Here is a 12,456-nt window from a genome sequence, read left to right on the forward strand (position 1 = left end):
TTTTGCTATGTAATCTGACAGAAGCATGCTGTAGGGGCAGAGTTCCTGATTCCAGTTATGTGTCACTTACTGCGGTGCTTATTGCAGTTTTGATAAAATCACTGTTTTCTCTGCTGCAGATTTAGCTGAACTCAGAATGCTGAGCCCTGTATAGCTCCGCCCACACCACTGATTGGCAGCTTGCTGTGTACACTATACAGTGATATAAAGTTGCCAATCAGTGGTGGGGGTGGGGTTACACAGAGCAGTTGATAGGAGGCACCTAGTCTTGTAGTGATAATTCCTTCTGATAAAACACATTTTATTTATAGTACCTACGACTAAGGACTGACGTCCAAAACGCGTCAGGTGTCCTGTGTTTTATGATGTTTTAAAAAAAATGTCAATAAATTTTATCCATATTGGTGCTGGACAAACACTTTTCTTTGTCTACTGATTTTGTGGAAACAGCAAACCACAGCCTAGTAAGTGACACGTCACTGGAATCAGGGTCCCTGCTCTCAGATTAGATAGCAAAAAAACTGCTAACAGATTCCCTTTAACCAGCAGCTAAGACATTTTTCTAGCTTTATAATCAATGGTTTCTTTTCACAGGTGATGTTCCTTGGAGAGTTGGAAGAGATTCTGGATGTCATTGAACCATCCCAGTTTGTTAAAATACAAGAACCACTTTTTAAACAAATTGCCCGTTGTGTTTCCAGTCCACATTTCCAGGTATAAAGCTAAGTCCTCTTCTAAAGTGATAGTGTCGCGGGCGGAGGAGGGGACGCTGCGCTCACCCACTGCTCGCGTCCGGCTGCTGCTGCTCGGTGGTGGCTCGAGCGGTGGGCCGGATCCCGGGGTCTCGAGCGGCGTTCCTCGCCCGTGAGTGAAAGGGGGGTGGTGTGTGGTTTGGGGAGATATTGTCCGTGACGCCACCCACGGTTGTGGTGAAGTTGTGACACCACTGCTGCTCTGGACAGGGATCCCGGGAGCGATGACAGAGAGCAGCTTGGATGTTGGTTCTCCCCTCCGTGGGTAGGGGATTGGTTGTCCCGGGGCCCGGTGAGGGTTTTAGGGATGGCAGGCGGGTTACAGGGCCTGGTGAGGTGCAAGATCGCAGGGGCAGCGCTGTGCCGCACGGCACGGTGGTACTTACTCAGCCAGTAATTCACACAGAGTCTCTGGTCAAACAAACGGCTGGATGGACGGGTCCCACAGGCGGCTGAGGTTTTTCTCCTCCCGGTAGGTTGATGGTGACTGCCTTTCCCTGCACCTGTGTTGTGTTTACGGTTCCAATGGCTTCCCACCGGTAACCCGCTCCCCAGCTTGGATGGATTCTGAGGGAGCCCCTTTTGCCCGCAGGCTCTGGCCCTGGAAACTGTAGCCTTGGCGGTGACTGTGTTTCCCTCTACGGTGTGAGCTGTTGCCTTCAATCGGGTCTTGGCTGCTGGGAAACCCCGGAGGTTCCCTTTGCTAACGGATTTGACCAGTTTTACGGCGATTCCTAGCCTAGTCGGGGTCCGTAGGCCCTGCCGGATGGTGCTGGCTTCTCTTTACTCCCCGATCCGGTACTGCCGGGCCACCGCCCGTCCACGGTCCATACGGTTTGCTCCAATTAGCCTCTCCTGCAGACGGTCACCACCGTCTGCCAACCTTGCTGAGTGCCCGGGCCACAAACCCGGACACGGTCAGGCTGCTCCTCTACCACGTCTCTCCAAAACTACACTGACCCGTTTTCCCGCCTCCAGGACTGTGAACTCCTCGGTGGCCGGGACCAACCGCCTGGCCCACCCCCTGGTGTGAACATCAGCCCCTGGAGGAAGGCAACAAGGATTTTGTGTTTGGCTTCGGTGTACCTAGCCGGGGTGTAGGGTGTGTTGGTGTAGTACCTGTGACGACCTGGCTTGTCCAGGGCACCACAATAGCTAAGTAGATTGATAAATTTGTAGCCATGAAATACACTGAACTTGAGCGTGTTCCTGTCATAAGACGCTGCCATTGTAACAAGTTAGGTCATGAAACGTCTTACTTCCTAATCATGAACTGTAAGTGGTGATATTGAAGAGTGGATAGAACTGCAGTAACTCAGCCATGGAGTGGAGACCACGTAAAGTCACAGAAAGGGATTGCTGAGTACTGAGGAGACTCAATGACTGCAGAGTTTCAACCCTTATTAGCACAAAACCTTTGCACCACCGGCTTGATGTTAAGGGATTTCATGGCAGAGCAGTTGCGTGTAAGCCTTACATCACCAAGCACAATGCTGAGTGTAGAATGGAGTGGTGTAAGGCATGGGCCACTGCACTCTGAAGCAAATTTTAAAGGGAACCTGCCAGGTGCAATATGCACCCAGACCCACGAGCAGTTCTGGGTGTATATTGCTAAACCCTGCCTAACTGTCCTTGTATCTAGTATCATACATCAAGAGATCTTTTGAAAAATTACTTCTAAAGATTGTATATTATATGCTAAAGAGCACGGGGACTACTCCCGAGGGCAGGTAGAGAAAGGATCGGTAAGGACCTTTTCTGTTCCCCATGATGGTGCCCAGTGCACAAGGTCCATTAAGCCATGACTGAGTGAGCTTGGTTTGGAAGACCAAACTTTTGAAAAATTACTTCTAAAGATTGTATATTATATGCTAAAGAGCACGGGGACTACTCCCGAGGGCAGGTAGAGGAAGGATGGGTAAGGACCTTTTCTGTTCCCCATGATGGTGCCCAGTGCACAAGGTCCATTAAGCCATGACTGAGTGAGCTTGGTTTGGAAGACCATGACCGGCCGTACAGAGCCCGGACCTCAACCTCAACCATCACCTTTGGGATGAACTAGAATGGAGATTATAAACCCGGCCCTGTCCTCTATCATCTGACCTCACAAATGCTGTTATGGATGAAGGGGAAAAAAGTCTCGTAGACACCTTCAAAATCTTATAGAAAGCCTTGTGAGAAGCTGTAGGCCCTTGTTACATAAAGAAAGATATCAGCACACTAATCACAATAAGCATGGTGGCAATCCTTGTAAGGCACAATGGTCCTGAATCATCATTGCCTTTGTGTTTGTTTTTAGTCTTGTTCTGTGTTTTGCACCTTTTTTTTTTTTTTTTGCACCAAATTCACAATTCTCTTGCGCCATTACTACTATTTTATGTGTCTGTGTCATGATCCAGGCCGGTATCTGCCGCTGTGGAATCTCCCAGATTTTTCCGGGATGCTATATCTGGGTGCTGCACCCCTGGTTTAGCGCCAGTGATAGTCTATGTCTCATAGTGTGTGTGGCTGTTGTCTCTGTTGAGGTACCCTACCTGTCCTGCAGTGCACCCTCTCCTGCCTAACCTGTGTCTGTTGTCCTCCCTCGGCCCCATTTGTGCCGCCCCTAAGCAGGCAAACTGCTCAGATCCAGGATTGCTGTGGCTCGAGGGTCCCCGGACCCGGGGCTCAGTGGCCAATCGATTGACAGGGAGAGATATATACAGGGGATTAGTTCGTGACGTCACCTGTGGGGTGCAGTAATAGGGGAGTACCGCCGCTGCCGAGGGGAGTACCGGGGCGGATGATGTGGGGACAGCTCTATGACAGGTCCCTCCGCAGGTAGGGAGGCCCCGGGACTCTGTAGGGTTGGTGGATGGTGCTATGCGGGCAGGCAGGATGCAGGGAGAGGGGCAGTGTACTCACTCATGTTGTTGTGTTGTTAGATGCAGTCAATGAAGCAGACTCACACACTGTAGTAAACCAAAGTCTCTGGGTACTACTGCAACTGCGGGGAGCCCGTCCGGGTTTCCGCTCCCACCGGTATCACTTTAATTGTCCGGAGCCTGCATCCATGCACAAATTTAGTTGTTCTTGTGACCCCTTGGCCTTGAAGCTGTCAGGGTCCCGCTCCCTATATGTAGTGGAGCTGTGCGCACGATGGCTGGCACTTGGGATCTCAGTGGGTCGCATCAGCTGGAAAACCCTATCCCCCTCATTGTGCAGGTGCCTTCGATCTCTGAGCTCTTGGGGAAAGTTCATAAGGAGACTGTCCTCCACATGTTAATTATCAGGGCGCCTGAAGCTCTTCCCTGATCTAGGGTCCTGTACCCCGCAGTGCTCAGTACCGATCCGGTTACTGGACTTCCTGGTGCCGACCATCCTCCAAGACTAAGTCTGGGCACCCTCTCCCAATACCCTGCGACCGGGTCTCTGACTCCTCTGGTCCAGGACCACCATCTGCGACCCAACCTAGGTCACTCCAGGGAGCTAAAACTCCCAGCTCCTCACTCACTGAGGGCTACTTTCCAACTCCAAACGCAACTAACTTCCTTCCCTCCCACCAGTCTGCCTGACCCCTAGGTGGATGGCACTTTTCCAGCTAGACCACCCCACTGGTGTGCTTGAAAGGTCATGATGTGAGGTGTGGTTGGGATTTGTGGTGCTGATGGGAGTGATACCGGTTTTCCAGAACCTGGAATCATGGGGGGTAGGTCCTGCATCATAGAAAACGAGGATGCAGTCCCCTGTGACACCCTGATATAGTCAGGGTCGTCACACATCCCGCTCGTCATACCTTTGTTTGTAGTTTAAACTTCCCGCTACTTGACTTTCGCTCCCATCCCTGACTTGGCTCTCTCTCTCTCTCTTCAGTTTTCTCTATTACCGTTCGGCTCCTGACCCCTCTGCTTGCTTCTGACTCTGAGTTTGCTCACCCCTTGTACATTGTTTTGACTTCCAGTTGCTGACTCAGCTCTCTTACTACTCCGCTGCCACCTTGTGGTGACTTTTCTGTACTACTCTGGATCACGTCTTAGTACAGCGTGACGTTACTCTGCTGCCACCTTGTGGTGACTCCGCTGTACTACTCTCAGTGCAGTGTGACAGCCTGCCCGTTTTTTTCCCTCTTTATGGGCAGAGTCTAGCGATTTCAGATGTTTTCGCCTATGTCAGCAATTGCAAATTTTATAAAAGTCGCAAAATTTGGCTCAACTCCACTTCAGTCCCCTCTTCCCTAGTTGTACTTTTCAGTGTGCCAGTATTTTAACAAAATTTTTGCAAAATGTACGTGTTTTGGTTCCAAAAAGTCACAAAAACAATTCAAGACAGAAAAATAACATTTTTGTTTTTGCGTTAATTAGAGGAATCATGTGCATCATTTGTAAAAAAAAAATATGCCTTCAAACATGAAAACTAATACCACAAGATAAAAAAGGAAAGTGAGTTTAAAAAAATTACAAATGATGAATTGGTGTACATGTTCCATATAAATATAAAATTGATTGTGCATCATTTACAGTATTTATCTCTGTTTTTTCATTATGTTGTCTTTCAGTATTATTTTATGTTTTAATTCTCAGGTTGCTGAGCGAGCCCTGTATTTCTGGAACAATGAGTACATCCTCAGTCTGATAGAGGAGAACTGTCACACCATCCTGCCCCTGATATTTGGCACTCTCTACCAGGTCTCCAAAGAACACTGGAACCAGTAAGTGTCTGACCGCAGACTAACAAAATGTACACGCAACACTTTTGTTCTTGCTCCCATTTTTCATGAGCTGGACTCAAAGACCAAGACTTTTTCTATGTTCACAACAGGACTTTTTCTCTCAAATATTGTTCACAACTTTGGCAAAATCTATGTTAGGCCTCTTTCACACGTCCGTGAAAAACCACGCACGTTTTTCACAAACATGTCAAAGGTGCGTTTTGCCCTCCGTGAGCCGTGTTTATGGCACACGTGTGTTCTCCGTGTGTTATCCGTGATAACACACGGAGAATGGGAACTTTCTACTCACCTGTCCCTGGCGTCACTGTCCGTGGTGCTGATCTTCGGTCTCCGGTCCTGCCGACTCCCCGCTGCTGCAGCTTCCAGCCGCAGTGAAGTGAATATGCAATGAGCATAATGAGCGGCGGTCGGAAGCAAGTGACAGCAACGGCAAAGACAGCAGCGCAGGAGAAGGTGAGTAAAGTTTTTTTTATTATTTTCTCAGACACGTGTGTTTTCTCCGGTGCGTGCCACACGGAACACCTCCGTGTGGTCCGTTTTGTTCCGTGTGACACCCGTGATGCCGGAGAAAAACTGACATGTCTACGTGTGGAGCACACGGACACACGTATGCTCCACACGTACACACGGTCCATGGCAGAATACGCACGTGAGCGCAGACCCATTGATTTAAATGGGTCTACGTGTGCCCGTGTCTTCGGTACGTGAGGAAACGGACCAAACACGTGCCGGAGACACGGACGTGTGAAAGAGGCCTTAGTGAGCACTGCTCCTTTTGCCGAGATAATCCATCCACCTCACAAGTGTGGCTTATCAAGATGCTGATTAGGCAGCATGATTATTGCACAGGTGTGCCTTTGGGCGGGTTTGCACACTACGACATCGCAGGTGCGATGTCGGTGGGGTCAAATTGAAAGTGACGCACATCCGGCGTCACTTGCGATGTCGTAGTGTGTAAAACCTTTTTGATACGATGAACGAGCGCAAAAGCGTTGTTATCGTATCATCGGTGTAGTCTCCGACATTTCCATAATGCCGGTGCCGCGACAGGTACGATGTTGTTCCTCATTCCTGCGGCAGCACACATCGCTGTGTGTAAAGCCGCAGGAGCGAGGAACATCACCTTACCTGCGTCCCGGCTGCTATGGGAAGGAAGGAGGTGGGTGGGATGTTTACGTCCCGCTCATCTCCGCCCCTCCATTGCTATTGGCCGCCTGCCGTGTGACGTCGCTGTGACGCCGCACGACCCGCCCCTTTAGGAAGGAGGCGGTTCACCGGCCAGAGCGACGTCGCAGGACAGGTAAGTGCATGTGAAGCTGCCGTAGCGATAATGTTCGCTACGGCAGCTATCACAAGATATCGCACGTAGGACGGGGGCGGGGAATATCGCACTCGACATCGCAGCATCGGCATGCGATGTCGTAATGTGCAAAGCCCGCCTTAGGCTGGCCACAATAAAAGGTCACTCTAAAATGTGCAGTTTTATCACACAGCACAATGCCAGGGATGTCGCAATTTTTGAGGGAGAGTGCCATACTGATGCATTAATGTCCACCAGAGCTGTTGCCCGTGAATTGAATGTTCATTTCTTTACCATAAGTCATCTACAAAGGCTGGCAGAACATTCAACCGGCCTCACAATCGCAGACTACTTGTAGCCACACCAGCCCAGGTCTTCCACATTCAGAATCTTCACTTCCAAGAAAGTCTGAGACTGCCCATCCGGACAACGGCTGAAACAATCGGTGCAAAACCAAAGAATTTCTGCAGAAATTGTCAGAAATTGTCTCGGGAAAGCTCATCAGTGCTGCTCGTCATCCTCATCAGAGTCAACACCTGACTGCAGTTCGTAACAGACTTGAGTGGGCAAATGCTCACATTCGATGGCTTCTGCCACATTGGAGAGGTGTTCTCTTCACTGATGAATCACAGTTTTCATTATATAATACTGGCAAAGGGTAGTCACACTAGATACTGAAAAGTTTTTTTTACCCTCCACCCACCCTCCAAATACTGTAAAGTTGCATGTTTTAGAGTGGCCCTTTATTGTGGCCAGCCTAAAGGCCCCTTTACACACTGAGATTTTCTAGCGATCCCACCAGCGATCCCGACCTGGCCGGGATTGTTGGAAAGTCTCTAGTGAGTTGTCAAACAGGCAGTGCCAACGACGCAGCAGCGATACGGACCTGCAGAACGACCTAGCTGGTCGTTGGGGACGTGTCAAAGCAGCTATTTGAAAGGGAAGTCGCTAACGAAGTTGTTGTAATGATGTTAAACACACCGATGCATGCTGTGCAGCGGGAAACAAAGGACCAAAGAATGGTCCTGAAAGATTTGTAGCGATCAGTGACCTCACAGCGGGGGCCATGTCACTGATGCGCGTCACACACTGCAATGTCGCTGGGGAGGTCGCTATTACGTCACAAAACCGGTGACATTACAGCGGTATCGCTAGCGATGTTGCAGTGTGTAAAGGGGCCTTAAGGCACACCTGTGCAATAATCATGCTGTTTAATCAGCATCTTGATATGTCGCACCTGTGAGGTGGATGAATTTTCTCGGCAAAGGAGAAGTGATCACTAACAGATTTAGACAAATTTGTGAACAATATTTGAGAGAATAAGGCCTTTTTGTGTACATAGAAAAAGTCTGAGATCTTTGAGATGAGCTAATGAAAATGAGAGCAAAAACAAGTGTTGCGTTTATATTTTTATTCAGTATATATACAATGTTTTCTTTTTTAGTATTGTGAAAATCAAAATATAAAATATATTGGTCTGTTTTCTGATTATTTATGTTAGAGATAAAGTAAAATAGCAGGATTCTTCTTAGATCAGGTCTCTAGGTCTCCGATCTGTCACAGGTCTGTTATCAGGTTCCCTTTTAGGAGTCACCATTGTTTCATTTTATTTCTAAATTAATAGTAAACTGGAAGAGATTTTTTTCAGCCATCTCTAAAAGAAACAGAATAAAAAGCGATCAAAACAGAATAAAAAGCGATCAAAATGTATGTATTCCAAAAATAATGACAATAAAAAGTACAGCTCGACACTCAGAAAACAAGAGCTCATATAACACCACTGGCAGAAGATGTCAAATGTTATGGGTCTCAGCTAGAGATGAACAAATCGATTTGCAGGACTCCAGTCCAGTGTCCAGTTTAATGGTACCTGGCGGATAGATGGGAGGCCCCCGAATCTCTGACATTCTGACATTCCCTGGGGAAGACTTTTAATTAGCTAGTATCAAATCACTCATCTCTAGTCTCAGAAAAATATATTTTTGTAAGTACCTTTTTATATAGTAAAATGAATGGGGTCATAAACAAATAAGATGATGTTAAAGTAAAAATGTTAAGGCTCTTACAAAAATGGGAGGAAAAAAAAGAGCAAAATTAAAAATTGGCTCAAATGGGAAAGGGTTTAACAAAATTGCATCTTTCCTCACCTATCATATATTTCTTCTCTGATTTCGCCGCTGAAAGTTTTTTTTTAGTACCTTTCCCCCCCAAAATAAGGCCTACCCCGAAAATAAGCCCTTGTATGATATTTGGGGCTTTTTTTTTAGTATGGTTAAATATAAGCCCTACTCAAAAAATAACCCCAAATGCAGATCCATAAGGAAGTGTCCAAGCAGCTAAAAAGGTTAAAGAATACAGCAGAACTCTTCACCAAAGAAAGCAGATACCCCTCAAAAGAAAGCAGCCCTCACCCCACAAAAAAATCACACTCACCAAACCCCAAACAATTACAGTTGGCAAGTGCCGATGGTGGATGGGCCCTCACACAGAGATCTGCATCGCTGTCAAATCCCTCGCCATTCCAGCTGCATTGCACTGTAGCTCTCACACGCAGATCGGGTACCAGCATCCCTTCACACAAGTGAAACGGTTTCCAGTCACCAGGAGGAGACAAATGCTGTAGATTGCAGGGGAACCTGGCAGTGACGCAGATTTGTATGTGAGAGCCCATTCACTTGCCAACTCTTAATTGTTTGAGGTCTGGTAAGTGTGATTCTTGTAGGGAGTGTCTCTTTCTTTTGGGGGTAAACTTATCTGTACATAGAGAATAATTAATTCAAGCACGTAATGTAAACCTTTGTAAATATGGTCTGTACCCACCACTATAGGACGGGTTGTGCCCCATGAGAATAGCAGATCATTTAAGAAAATGTGCATCTGACCCAGTAACAGGACTAACACAAAATATTGATGTTCCAGAATGTAGGGACAGGATTATATTTTAATAAACGCTGATTTTTGTGTTCAAGAATAAATGTGGATTGTTGTTAATGGGGAAATAAAAGACATCCCCTGAAAAATAATATAAGACCCTGTCTTATTTTTGGGAGACACTGTATTTAGGAAACCAAAATATAAAATTCATATGGAACTTATTGGTTTGTTTTCTGATTATTTGGGTTAGGGCTGTTTTCAATGAAAATATGGTAGGTTATCAGCTCACTGAGGATTTAAGGCGGCGTTACATGCTACGATTTATCTTACGATATGTCGTCGGGGTCGCGGTTTCTGTGACGCACATCCATCGTCGTTGCATGTGACCCCTACGTGCGACTCCGAACAATCGCAAATAGGATAGGTTGAAAATCGTTGATCATTGACACGTCGTTCAGTTTCAAAATATTGTTCGTCGTTTGGAATGCAGCAGACATATTGATACGTTTGACACCCTGCCAATGACGAACAACATCCACATGACCGCCTTGGTCAAACAATATATCGCTGAACGATGTTGCGTCGTTTTTGAGATCGTTACGTGTGACCGCTAATAAATGACCTATGAGCAATCTCAGCAAATTGTAACTACGATCTGGACGTGTCACATCGCTAACGAGATCGTCAGATAAATCGTAGCGTGTAAGGCGGCCTTTGGATTATAGTTGCTGCCTATAGAAGTCTATGGAGAAGTAAGGAGAAAAAAGATGAAGGAGGTAAAGACGGGGCAGAGTGACATAAAGAGAAAACTGAATAAATATACAGGACAAATATCATGCAATGGTCAGAAAGTTTTGTTCTCAAATAGACAAACACATGATACCTATTCTCCTGATAAATCACCAAAGTATTTTGTAACATTTTGCCTTTCTATCTGTGCTCATATTTTTTCTGTGTCTTTTTCCAGGACAATTGTCTCTTTGATTTACAATGTCCTAAAGACTTTTATGGAGATGAATGGGAAACTCTTTGATGAACTCACAGCCTCATATAAGCTGGACAGACAACAGTAAGTCCCTTTTTTTTAGAAATCTTGTGGACGGATACCGAGGCAGAAACAGAAGGAGTCCTTCACAAAAAGATTATATAAACCTTTTGTACTCCAGCAACTAAACAGCTAAAAGCTGAGCAGTCATCATTGATCACAACATTACTGGTCAATATCTTTTAGTGGACTGCAATCAATCAATAAGCCAATATATTAGTTTATGCAGTCATTTACATGTAATCCAATAGCCGGTATGAAGTACGTTCTGTAGTCCCAGGGGTCCCTTTGTAAATGCAGATATAATGTCTGTGCCTTTTACAGATAAGTCTCAATTAAAGGGAAGATATCAGAAAATGACCTATTGTTTAAATCAAATTCTTATGTTACATGTATTTGTTAAAATAGTAACATTTTTTATTTGATATTACCATTATTTCTTTTACAAACAAAATTAGTAATCATACAGTTTTCACATATACCACTGGGGCTTTTTAGACTCAAATTTCAAGTCATTTCAGGAAGAGTTTTCACTAGTCTACTTACCAGCAGAGGCAGGGTTACAATGATAAGAAACACCTCAAGACACAGCATGTGAGGATGTCACCAGTTACAATAGGTGATGTCACAGCTGATTCTGCTTCTCTGGTCACAAGTGGCTCAGTGGTTAGCACTGCAGTCTTGCAGCGCTGGGGTCCTGGGTTCAAATCCCACCATGGACAAGATCTGTATGTTCTCCCCGTGTTTGCGTGGGTTTCCTACGGGTTCTCCGGTTTCCTCCCACACTCCAAAGACATACAGATAGGGAATTTAGATTGTGAGCCCCAATGGGGACAGTGTTCCTAATGTATGTAAAGCACTGCGGAATATGTTAGCGCTATATAAAAATAAAGATTTATTATTATTATTATTTAATGACCTTTGCACACGCTCATTAGACGCTTTAATTCAAAACATAGGTTCAGAGTTTGTTCATTGTGGCTAATGTATGTGTGTATTTCCTGAAACAGTAAGAAAAGCCCCAGTGGTCATTGTGAAAAATGCAAGATTTCTAATTCTTTATTTTTTATTATTTTCTCATCCAAGAGAATATTGAATTATGTTAATGACACTCCAATCAAACTTTGATTTGAGCTTGATCTGCATGTCAGCTTAATGTGATCTGATTCTCTTGGATGAGAGTCTCGCATAACAGATAAGGAGAAGATGGAGAACAAAATTTCTCCATCTTCTCTATTCTGTGAGTCCACGGAAATCAGACTGCACTCAGTTGTCAACCGAGTGTAGTCCGATAATTTCCACGCACCAGTAGATTTGAATGGGTTAGTCTTGTACGATTTGCGGGGCAGAACCTGTCAGTGAACAAAATTGGGTGTCAGCACTGCCCCATTAAGTAACATTGGTCCAGTGGCGGGCATACCATTAGTGCCACTGTGCAGCGAAGGGTATGGGAGCCCATTTCTAGCTGCAAAGTAGGTGGAATTTTGTATTTTCATGAGATTTTTGGCTGTAAAGGACCCATATATTGTTCTTGCACAGGGACTTTTTTCTCTCTGTGTCTGCCAGTGCTTTGGTGTCACGTACAAAAGGGCAGACAGGGTCACCTTTTTCATTTATCATCTGGGACCGTGCACTTTAAATGTAGTTTTTTCCTTCGGGCACATTAAGGAGTACTTTGCCCACTGCGACATCTCAAGCCAACGCTGCGATGTCGAGCGCGATAGTCCCCGCCCCGTTGCAGCAGCGATCTCTTGTGATAGCTGCCGTAGTGAACATT

At 45.8% G+C, this 12,456-nt stretch overlaps 1 protein-coding gene across 4 annotated transcripts in view; it reads left to right on the forward strand.

Annotated features, from left to right (window-relative positions):
• PPP2R5B (protein phosphatase 2 regulatory subunit B'beta) overlaps positions 1 to 12,456 on the forward strand; it is a 127,287-nt gene that overhangs the window by 109,065 nt on the left and 5,766 nt on the right. For all 4 annotated transcript variants that reach the window (XM_075326761.1, XM_075326762.1, XM_075326764.1 and 1 more), the window contains 3 exons: positions 595 to 714; positions 5,312 to 5,439; positions 10,602 to 10,703. In XM_075326761.1, coding sequence (XP_075182876.1) covers positions 595 to 714; positions 5,312 to 5,439; positions 10,602 to 10,703 — 350 coding nt within the window. The remainder of the gene's footprint in view (positions 1 to 594; positions 715 to 5,311; positions 5,440 to 10,601; positions 10,704 to 12,456) is intronic.

Source organism: Anomaloglossus baeobatrachus, chromosome 10, assembly GCF_048569485.1.
Source record: "Anomaloglossus baeobatrachus isolate aAnoBae1 chromosome 10, aAnoBae1.hap1, whole genome shotgun sequence".
Lineage (NCBI taxonomy): Eukaryota > Metazoa > Chordata > Amphibia > Anura > Aromobatidae > Anomaloglossus > Anomaloglossus baeobatrachus.